Consider the following 12,535-nt stretch of genomic DNA (forward strand, 5'->3'; position numbering starts at 1 on the left):
TAAGGAGGCAAAAGATCTGTATGCAGAAAACTTTAAGACATTGATGAAAGAAATCAAAGACGACACAAACAGATGGAGGGACATACAATGTTCCTGGATTGGAAGAATCAACATCATGAAAATGTCTGTACTACCCAAAGCAATTTACAGATTCAATGCAATCCCCATCAAATTACCAATGGCATTTTTCACAGAACTAGAGCAAGAAATCTTACGATTTGTATGGAAACACAAAAGACCCTGAATAGCCAAAGCAATCTTGAGAAGGAAAAATGGAGTTGGTGGAATCAGGGTTCCTGACTTCAAACTATACTACAAGGCCATAGTGATCAAGACAGTATGGTGCTGGCACAAAAATAGAAAGGACGATCAATGGAATAGAAAAGAGAACTCAGAAGTAAGCCCAAACACATATGGGCACCTTATCTTTGACAAAGGAGGCACGAGTATACAATGGAAAAAAGACAGCCTCTTCAATAAGTGGTGCTGGGAAAATTGGACAGCAACATGTCAAAGAATGAAATTAGAACACTTCCTAACACCATACACAAAAATAAACTCCAAATGGATTAAAGACCTACATATAAGGCCAGACACTATCAAACTCCTAGAGGATAACATAGGCAGAACACTCTATGACATACATCAAAGCAACATCCTTTTGGACTCACCTCCTAGAATCAGGGAAAGAAAATCAAGAATAAACGAATGGGACCTCATGAAACTTAAAAGCTTTTGCACAGCAAAAGAAACCATAAACAAGACTAAAAGGCAACCCTCAGAATGGGAAAAAATAATTGCCTATGAAACAATGGACAAAGGATTAACCTCCAAAATATACAAGCAGCTCATGCAGCTTCATACCAAAAAAGCAAATAACCCAATCCACAAATGGGCAGATGACCTAAATAGACATTTCTCCAAAGAAGACATACAGATGGCCAACAAACACATGAAAAGATGCTCAACATCACTCATCATCAGAGAAATGCAAGTCAAAGCCACAATGAGGTATCACCTCACACCAATCAGAATGGCCATCATCACAAAATCTGGAAACAACAAATGTTGGAGAGGGTGTGGAGAAAGGGAACTCTCCTGCACTGTTGGTGGGAATGTAAGTTGGTACAGCCACTATGGAAAACAATTTGGAGGTTCCTTAAAAAACTACAAATAGAACTACCATATGATCCAGTAATCCCACTACTGGGCATATACCCAAAGAAAACCATAATCCCAAAAGAAACTTGTACCATAATGTTTATTGCAGCACTATTTACAATAGCCAGGACATGGAAGCAACCTAAATGCTCATCAACAAATGAATGGATACAGAAGATGTGGCATATATATACAATGGAATATTACTCAGCTATAAAAAGGGATGAGATGGAGCTATATGTAATGAGGTGGATAGAACTACAATCTGTCATACATAGTGAAGTAAGTCAGAAAGAGAAGGACAATTATTGTATGCTAACTCATATATACGGAATTTAAAAATGGTACTGATGAACTCAGTGACAAGAATAAGGATGCAGATACAGAGAATGGACTGGAGAACTCGAGGTATGGGAGGGGGCGGGGGGTGAAGGGAAAACTGAGACGAAGCGAGAGAGTAGCACAGACATATATATACTACCAACTGTAAAATAGTCAGTGGGAAGTTGTATAACAAAGGGAGTCCAACTCGAGGATGGAAGATGCCTTAGAAGACTGGGGCAGGGAGGCTGGGGGGGACTTGCGGGGGGGGAGTTAAGGAAGGGAGGGAATACGGGGATATGTGTATAAAAACAGATGATTGAACCTGGTGTACCCCCAAAAAAATAAAAAAAATAAAAAATTGAAAAAAAAAAGTGAAGGGATATAAACACCACTTTGTAGAAATTATAGATGCATAGACTGAATTTCTTTAAGCTTTGCCAATTGATTTTTAATTTGTTGGGTTGTTATCAGCCTTTGCTATTTATGAAAATACCCACTGATGAATGTTGGGATTTCTTTTCATTGTTTCTCATGCTTATCTAATGATAAAAAGCGTATTCATCACAGTTTTCCATTGTGTTTTCCAGTATGATTTACAAAGGCCATGGCTCATGATTAATTTTACTTTATATGCATAAAGCAAACTCCTTAATTTGTTAGCTAGATCCTGTTAATATTCAAGTAAATACAGCAAAGAAAATAAAATCCATAAGCCCCAGTTCCCATGAGGTCATTGGTGAATATGGTCAATTTGAGAACTACAAATAAACCTGGTGGATTTGTCTCAATCCTGAAAGATGGCAGGTTTGCCCTACCTAGACCACAAGAGTTCTTGCTCAGAGGAAGAAATAAAAAGAAAGGCAAAAATAGGCTACAGAGACTGCAGGCCACGGTAGTCCAATCTGTCCTTCCACCAGAAATGGAACTACATTAATACTTTTTATTTGAAAAAAGTGCACTTTCAGGCTTGTAAAGTTGATAGAACATGGGATAACTAAAAATGCATTTATTTTCTTATTCTTCTAACTCACCTTTAACAATAAGGATGTTATGTATCTTGGAAATTCACAGCAGGCTCAGATCTGTCAGGACCAAGGCATCCTAGTGGTGGGTGTGTGCATGTGTGTTTGTGTATATGTGTACATATAGATCCATTCTACTGAACTTATTTAGGTCCCAATAACTACTTTCAATAAATATATTAACTTTCCTTGAACATTACGGAGTCTAACAATATTGATGTGTATGTCACACTGAAGAAAAGTAATAAGAAAAACAATTCTTTTTCTCAGAAAAGCAAACTTGGTATTTCCTATAATCAAACAATTGCTTTGCCCAAGCATTAAGGACCACAAACTCAGACTCTACAGATTATAACAATAAAGCCATAAGCTTAGAAAACTGAACTAAGAATAGTATCTTACTCTTTTTTTTTTTTTTTTTTTTTTTTTTTAGTATGTTACTCTTTAATGACTTATGAGCTGGTTAAAACAGCAAATGGCTTTGCTGAATACAATTTGGAATTTCAAGATTTCATGTTCCATTACCTATTCCTACTAGTTCCCAAGGGCCTTATTATACTTACCATACTTTAAATGCTATTTATTAAAAAGCTTTTTAAAAAAAGAACACATTTTGTTTAAAAAATGTTAGGCCTTTCCCTAGACTCATTATAACTATTAATTTCCATTCTTCATTTTTTTTGGCACATTGTATATGCAACAGATATAATTTGCAAGTCATTATTCCCTTCTCAGCTTAGAAAAGTGCAGCAGATACATTTGCTATAAGAAAATAGGTGAAAGCAGACAGTCTTCATATAAGCCAGATGTCATATCTAAAATAGTTCAACTCTGAGGGCAATACCAATGATAATACATCTGTATCTATATAGTTATAATGAAATTTCAGCTTGTTCTAATCAATTCTAAGTTTCACGTTTTTAAGATACATCTTTTCTTCATTTTAGTGAAGACTATTATGTCTTTTTTTATTAAATATACATTTACATATAGATATAGGTATAAAATTATTGTCAACATTTGCTGTTTTCAATGTAAAAATGATACAATGTAATTCTGAATAATTGTGCATTTGCCATAGGGTCCTTGTTCAAGGCACCATAAAAATAATTTTATAATTAAAAAAAACTTTTTAAAAAATATTTGTATTGCCCTCAAGTTCATGTTTAGGATACAACTTTTCTTCATTTTAGTGAAGACTATTGTATGTCAGCAGAGGCTCTTTTGACTATCTCTTCAATGAAAATAAGTTAAAATCAGAACATACATAATGGGAGAAAATATTTGCAAAAGAAGCAACGGACAAAGGATTAATTTCCAAAATATACAAGCAGCTTATATAGCTCAATACCAAAAAAACAAACAACTCAATCCAAAAATGGGCAGAAGACTTAAATAGACATTTCTCTAAAGAAGACACACAGATGGCTAACAAACACATGAAAAGATGCTCAACATCACTAATTATTAGAGAAATGCAAATCAAAGCCACAATGAGGTATCACCTCACAACAGTCAGATTGGCCATCATCAAAAAATCTACAAATAATAAATGCTGGAGAGAATGTGGAGAAAAGGGAACCCTCATACACTATTGGTGGGTATGTTAATTGGTACAGCCACTATGGAAAACAGTATGGAGGTTCCTTAAAAAATTAAAAATAGAACTACCAGCAATCCCACTACTGGGCATATATCCAGAGAAAACCATAATTCAAAAAGCACATGGAGCACATGCACCCCAATGTTCATTGAAGCACTATTTACAACAGCCACGGCATGGAAGCAACCTAAGTGTCCATCGACAGAGAAATGGATAAAGAAGATATGGTATATATACACAATGGGATATTACTCAGCCATAAAAAGGAATGAAATTGGGTCATTTGTAGAGACGTGGATGGACCTACAGAGTGTCATACAGAATGAAGTAAGTCAGAAAGAGAAAAGCAAATATTGTATAATAACGCATATATTTGGAATCTAGAAGAATGTTGTAAACGATCTTATTGCAAGGCAGAAATAGAGACACAGACGTAGAGAACAAATGTATAGAAAGCAAGGGGGAAAGTGGTGGGGTGGGAGGAATTGGGAGTACATTATTGATACTACGTATAAAATAGACAAGTGATGGGAACATACTGTATAGCACAGGGAACTCTACCTAATGCACTGTGGTGACCTAAATGGGAGGGAAGTCCAAAAGGGAGAGGTTATCTGTATGTGTGTGGCTGATTCATTTTGTTGTGTAGTGGAAGGTAACACAACATTGTAAAGCAACCATACTCCAATAAAAATTAATAAAAAGAAAAAAAAGAACATACTTTATAAGACACTCAATAAACCCATCATATATTCCTTCCGTCAGTGTACAATAAATTCTTTAACAAAATCTAATCTGCATGGTAAGTATAAATATCAATACAACAAGCAATGGAGATTTCAAACTGTAGGACGTAAAGGACGGTAGGCGTGGTAAGACAACGGTGTGGGTGGTATTTATAAATGGAGTGATGGGACTTCCCTGGCGGTCCAGTGGTTAAAACTTCACCTTCCAATGTGGGGGGTGTGGGTTCGATCCCTAGTTGGGGAGCTAGGATCCCACATGCCGTGGGGCCAAAGAAACGAAACATAAAACGGAAGCAACATTGTAAAAAATTCAGTAAAGACTTAACAAAAAGGTGGACGGAAGAGATGAGGACTGGAGCAGCCCAGAGAGCCTCCGCCATGTGGCTGGGAATCAGGGTGGTCTCTGAGGACAAACACAGGTGGGTGCTGCACCTGACACAGGATAGACGTGTGTCAGGATGGACACCTCGAGGCATTGTCTTCTCCAGATCAAGCTTTTCTTCTTCTCCCTCAGCCCCTTTGTGTAACAGATTTGCCTACATTCTCTTAAATCTAGGCCTTCTACAGTAGAGCATTATTTTGGGAATCTGGTCAACCACTCACTCAAAATACTGAAAGAAGTAATTCTAAGTGATTCACAGTAATCATCTCACCATTCTTATATTCTGACTTTCACTGCCACTCCAGAGTCTAGCTGATGTGTCATAAAATTTATTGACCATACACTCTGGTTTCCATATGTAGAAAATAAATTTTGTACATGATTTATCTCTTTTGAACTTGGGCTGACAACATATGCACCCAGAAAATTTTGACCCAAAGCTTAAATCTGTTCATTTCAAATAGTTACCTTGAAGTGAAATAATGAGATTATTTTATCCACACTATGTTTAAGGTTACTCTTTTTTTAACTTATGAAAAAAATGCCCTTTAATTAAAATGTTCTTTAAATTCTCAGTAGTGATTTTATCTTTAGGAAAGTTTTGTGAATGTTCATTTACAGAAATACTTAATGCATAAGAAACAGGATACACATTCTGATATTGCATCGCTTTTTCAGTAAGCAATTCAGGGAATTAATATCTCTTACTATTTTCACCAGTGCTTATAACTGGATAGACATTACCATGGTAAATAATATAAACAAACAAATATGTAAATAAATACTTTATAATACGTGTTCAAGGTACAAAGAAATAAAGTTCCTTATTCAAAAGTAATGTTAAAAGTATTTCCTAGCTTTCAGTGCAGTGGTAAGATTAGGGCCATTATAAGGTATCAGAGGTAGATATAATAGAAATAAAACACATTGTCAAAGTTAGAACCAGTATGGTCACATTTTGGCAAAAGTGGGAAAAGACCTAATAGCTTAAGTATTAATCATGGTGTTTAAAAGTTACTGCTGAGAGATTTCAGATTTTCATTAAGCAATCTAGGAAGCTGGAACATCTTTGTAAAAAGTGGTTAATGGGGAAGATAACTGTCATTTTTTTTTTAAAGCTCTTCATTGGAGTATAATTGCTTTACACTGTTGTGCCAGTTTCTGCTGTACAACAAAGTGAATCAGCTGTATTTATACATATATCCCCATATCCCCACCCTTCTGCCACTCTTTCCCATCCTCCCTATTCCAGCCCTCTAAGTCATCACCAATCATCGAGTTGATCTCCCTGTGTTATGCAGCAGCTTCCCACTAGCTATTTTGCATTTGGTAGTGTATATATGTCTTTTTTTATATATAAAATGAAGCTGAGTTTTTTAAAATCAGAAATTATAAAATACCAAAAATGTATAAGTTTTGTAAACTAAAGGATGTGAGAATAAATTCCATTATATCATTTACTAAGTATATGAACTTGGGAAAATGACAATCACTTTGTGCTTTCATTAACTGTATGCAAAAGTCAAGTTCACAAAAACTTTGCAAGGAATAAAAAAATATGTATATGCAACATATATGAGACAGTTTTACTTTAACACAGGAATTTTAAAAGCATAATTAAGAAAGCTTTAATAGGAATCATCTTCCTTGCCCCTTAAACCAGTGATTTAGGTATTTAAGGTGGATGTATGAGTATAAAGAATAAGTAGATATTTTAAATTTCTACATAAGGCCTGAACAAGGTCAGAAGAATTTCAGTTGCAGGTGGATGTATTTAACAAAGGGTTCTTGCCATTCTGAATAGAAGATCTGGATTTAGATCACTGGAGCACCCAGGTAGCTACAAGGAACCTCCTCTGATCCTGGGCGTACCACTTTAAAAAGGCGCTCCACCCACGCTCCTACCCTGGGGTACCCTGGAGTGTATTATGTCTGTAGCTTCTGTTGCTGCATGCATCTTAAACCTGTGTGTTCACATGGCAGTCTTCCTCACCATGTGGCCAAACTGGTTATTTCATCTTGATCTCCCCCATTGCCTAGCTTAGAGCCCAATAAAGATGTGGGCACGGATAGATTATTAACTACTATCTCGGAGAAACTGAAGACAGTTCTCTCATGAACAAAAGTATAGGCTAATATATCATTTTGTTTCTATAGTAATACATATCTTCACAGCAAATTAATTCATTTGCAACACTAAAGAGTTTAGAAAATGTGTTCTGGTCTTGTAAGTCAAAAGAATGACTGTTAATCTTCTTTGAAAGGTAAATTCTATAAGCAACTCAAGGCCAAGTGGAGGATACTTACATTAGCCAAATGAGCTAGTTCTATCTCCAGGAACGAATCAGTTGTTTTGGGTTCAGGCCTTATGGTGACCACGATGATTTTGGAATTAACGACAGTATAATTTCTGAAACAGAATAATTATGATTAAAAGGAGAAAGGGTTGATGATGAATATGAATTCTTACTGTTCAGTACCTGTTGTGATGACATTTTTAATAAATGTATCCTAAGCATAGGCATAGAAACATTGCACAAATAGATTTAAAACATGATACTGAAATACTATCCATGGAAAGATTTTTTGTTATAAATAGACCCGATCTGGAACTGGAAAACTTCAGGGGGAAAAAGCTCTTGCTGACTGTTACCATTTTAAATGCAGCAAAGATGGAAAAGCAACAGTGCTGACAAGCTTTCGATTACTTAAATCTGATTCACCTGCAAGGCAGGTGGATCATGAATTCAAACCTTCAGGCAATCTTTAAAAGAATATAATCCATTATCGCAAGGTGGACCTAACAGTTTTGTTCTCCAGAAGACCAAACACTCTTCTTGCAAAGTGCTGTCTTGGCATTTTTTAAACTATCTCAAAAGTCATTAAGATGAATGATTGGAAAATGGTATAGAATGAGAACATGTAGAATTTAAATATCATAAACGTTGTTGCTAATTACTGACCATCATTCATTTCAACAATAGAGATTTACAGGCCACTTCTTTATCTCAATATGCTAGATGTAAGGAACACGTCTGCATTTTGAAATATCTCACCGATACAGTTCACTCACAAGGATGTTTTAAATATAATCATATTTACAAGCTACAAAAAATTATCCTTAAACATGTAAAATGGAACCCCTCCTTCTTGCATACACAGGTTTTCCTTCAACATCTATAAAATACTATACACCTCCTATTATATAGAGATTTAAAGATTTTATTGTACTTTAGTTACTTGAAGAAATACACACACACACACACACACATATATAAAATATATATTCATCCTTCCTTTTTACTCTTCTGGGGAATTCATAACAGGTAACAAAAAATCATTTAATTTTTTTCCTCTTTTTTGTTGTTTAAGGCATTATTTACAGGTAACAAAATTCATCAGTTTTAAGTGGGCAGTTTAAAATTTTTGGTAACAGTATGCTACCACGCAAGCACCACCAAATCCAGACAGACAGACCTTCACAGTTTCCTCGAGTCCCTTTGCACTTGATCCCCACCCCCATCCCCATGGTTCCAGGAAACCATGGGCATATTGTCGCTATAATTATGCCTTTGTAGAATTTCATTTAAATAGAATCATACACTACATAGACTTTGTGTTTGACGTAATTCACTTTGCATAACATTTTTGAGATTCATCAATCCCGTTTCTCTTTATAGCTGAGTAGTATTTCATGACATGGAATTTGTGATCTATTCATCAGTTAAGTAAGCAACCTTCAGGTTGCTTATGATTTTTAGCTTTTATGATTTTTAGCAGCTACTCATATTTGCCTATTATGACTAATTGGTATACATACATTCTGGATAGACATATATTTTCATATATCTTAAGTAAATAGCTATGAGTGGAACTGCTTGCTCATGTGGTAAAAGCATGTTTAATTTTATGTTACTGCCATACAATTTTCTAAAATGGCTGTATCACAAAAGTCATATAATTCTAATATCATAGAATACTGTTGAACCTCACAATCTTTGTGAAAATGTTTTCTTTAATGAGCTGATCTTTGCCACAAGATCTCACCAGAAAAAAATGCCAACTATGCCACACTTGGAGGAATACTTAGCAGAGGAACTGTAAACATATTTTGAATGGGATGACATTTTTTAACCCATCTTTCACGTATTTAGTATTGTCAAATAACAAATTCTACTCAGGAAGCTTCATGGTATCTAGCCTAATAGAAAAATAGTGAAAAACAGCAAAGTATAAATTTGGAGGAAGGTGGTTCCAAACAGAGAAATCTGGGTGACTGTTATTAATACTAAATGTGTCAACTGAAGGTTAGAGGCATTGAGAAGGATATGGAAGTAAGCTCTAAGTGCCAAGTTTCCTTTGCAAACTCACTTTCCTGTTTCTCTGTGAGCAGAAGTGATCAGGGGATCAAGTGAGAACAGATGGGATTAACTGTGAGGTGATACTGGATGATTAATTATATTAACAGATGTGACAGGATTCCCAGTTTGTATATAAACTTGGGCTTGGGGAAAGAGTTAATCTGTCACCATCAAAAAAAAAAAAAAAAAATTGGAGGTTTCTCCCAGAGAACAGTCCTGGGACAGAGATGCAAGTTCCTTTTTCAGGAATGAATATATTTTAGTTCAGATTTGTTTACCTGAAACAAAAATATTTACACATTGCACAAATCCAATCTGCCCCATTATTCTGGTCCTGTTTATAATCCCATTTCCTTGCTATAAATAAGACCAAATGCTAACTTATAAACTACTAATTTTAACAAGTGTTAAATTTGATAGTATACAGATATATTGTATTATTTTAGAAGTTGTATAAGTGGCTAGTTTACTGGAAAATAGAGATGTTGGTATTCCAAACAGGAATTTACAGTTCGTCAAGATATTTATGAAGTCCTCCTTGTGTGTTTGGGCTTGTAGAGATTTTAGCCCTAGGAAACTGGGCTGTGGAGAGCCAAGTGGTTTATATAACCAGCCTTCTTCAGGGTGTTTACTCTGTGGCACTTTTACCAACTACTTCATCAGCCTGGTGGAGAAGGTCCCTGGAAGATGAAATCTGCCCGATGGCTTTTGCTAAGTATGTGTGAGGGGAGGGGGAGGAGAGGGCATGTTACATATGTGTGTTAACTCATTTGGAATACATTTGGGAAGGGATGTGTGTCAATATATTTATGTAGATGGATGTTCTTATCATATTTATGTGAGTCCCCTCCTACCCTGTTACTAACATGTACTAGCTCTACCCCAGCAGCCATTAATGCTATATATGTCTCCTTCCACAAGATTCTAGTTCAAGGAGGGCAAGATTTGTATCTAGCATTTATGTATCTTCATTTACACTATGCTTCCATTTTTCAGTGCTAGCACATATTTGAATGACATTAAATAACACATATTAAACAAAAATATTGGTGGAGGAAAAAAGATGGCGGCGAAGTAGAGGGACGTGGAATGCATCCCTCTCCACAGATGCATTGGGAATGCACCAAAGGATGCAATAATTTCCACAGAGAACCAGCTGAACACCAGCAGACGGCCTCGGACACCAGAAAGGACCAGAAGGAGCCCTACATAACCGGTAGGGAGGCTCAAAGAGGGTGAAGCGGCGGAGCCGTGGCAGACGGGAGGGAGTGAGAAACATACAGAGGGTCCGCACCACAGCACAGCGTTCCCGGACTGAGGCGTCGATTCACAGCTGAACAGAGGGTCCAGGAGCGGGAGTGTGGGAACTGGAGAGCTGGTTCAGGGTGAGAAACATTGTTGCCAATAAGGTGACAGACTGAGAGGACAGGAGGGAAGAGGTCTGCGGTGAGGAGTGCCCGTCCCTGAGAGCTGCCCGGCCATGATGGTGGCTGGAAGTTGCAGGCTCACGGGCAGGGGGGAGGAGCCGCCCGCATAGCCTCTCTCTCTCTTTCGGGGCCTCTGCAACAGGCAGTGGAGAGACGCCCTGGGGGCCACCTATGGTGCTCAGGGATAAAAAGCACCCTCCGGCACTTGGGCCGGGCTGGATTAAAACCCCTTGGAACGCCTGCAGCAGGAAGGCTGCCGAGAAAAACAAACAAACAAACAAACAAAAACCTGAGAGAGGCCCAACTCTAAGACTTTCTGTTTACACCTGAGCCACCTGTGTCCCTCTGCAACAGGCACCTCCAAGCCTGACTGAAACAACAGTGCGCCACTGCTCACTCACTCTCAGGGGAAGGAGCCACTATTGTACCCTCTCCCTCCCCACACACTGACGCTTACAGATGAACAATAAAGGAACCTCTGCTGGTCACAGAATAATGCAAAAAAACCCAAGGCGAGTAGAACGACACTTACAGCTGAGACTCTAAGGAAATAGAAATATTAGTATTGATCCTATTGATCTGGTCCATTCTGGGATCAGTTCTGGATTTTTTTTTTCTCTCTCTCTCTTTTTTTTCTTCTTTATTAATTACAATCTTAGTCCTAAGGGATCTACAAGTTTTATAACATAATTTTAATGATATTTTTTATTCCATTTTCATTTTTTATATACTTCTATATACAGCTAAGATTTTGGTAGTACAGACAATATATCTCTCATACTTTCCTTTCATCCCTATCTTTTATACATTTCTATTTCTTTCTTTTTATTTCAATATTTCCAACCACACTATGCTCTTCTGTTCCCCTTTCTTCCAGCCATTTTTAGTTTATTTTATCTTAACGTACTTATAAGCAACACTATCGATCTGCTCAGACTCCTTGCCCTATTCTCCAGATGACGCACCACCTTGGTATTTAATATTAGGTTTTTGTCTTTATCTTAGTTCTTAGTACAACTGTCTAATTTCATTCTGAGAATCTCCATTCTGTCTGGTGGTACTCTAGCTCTTTTCTATATTTGATCCTAGCTTACAAAATCTCCCTGAATTAGTGTTTGTATGTGTAAGGTGTTATTTGTTTCTTTGTTTGCTTTTGCTTTTGTCTCTGATTTGTTCTGTTTCAGTTGTCAATTTCTGTTGGGTTTCTCTTTGAATATCTGGTAGCATACTGGGGTTCTGTCAGCTCTTTCCAGAGCCTTATGTCCTAATGGATTCAGTAATTGTGTGTCTTATACATGTATGTGTTTCCTAGACTTAGTATTTGTTTAATCCAATACTTGGACATTAGTCTGAGGCTTGGACAGTCTTCTATAAAAACCTCTATTGCCAGGACAAGCAACCCTAAAAGTTTGGACAACCATGAGGAAACAAAGAAACACCATGCAGGCAAAGGAGCAGGAAAAAACCCCACAAGACCAAATAAATGAGGAGGAAATAGGAAAAATGCCT

General features: G+C 36.9%; 1 protein-coding gene across 1 annotated transcript in view; it reads right to left on the reverse strand.

The window, feature by feature from the left end:
* Positions 1-12,535, reverse strand: part of ADGRB3 (adhesion G protein-coupled receptor B3) — a 751,391-nt gene that overhangs the window by 324,297 nt on the left and 414,559 nt on the right. The window contains exon 14 of the mRNA XM_057740064.1: positions 7,546-7,648. Coding sequence (XP_057596047.1) covers positions 7,546-7,648 — 103 coding nt within the window. The remainder of the gene's footprint in view (positions 1-7,545; positions 7,649-12,535) is intronic.

This window comes from Hippopotamus amphibius, chromosome 6 (assembly GCF_030028045.1).
Source record: "Hippopotamus amphibius kiboko isolate mHipAmp2 chromosome 6, mHipAmp2.hap2, whole genome shotgun sequence".
Lineage (NCBI taxonomy): Eukaryota > Metazoa > Chordata > Mammalia > Artiodactyla > Hippopotamidae > Hippopotamus > Hippopotamus amphibius.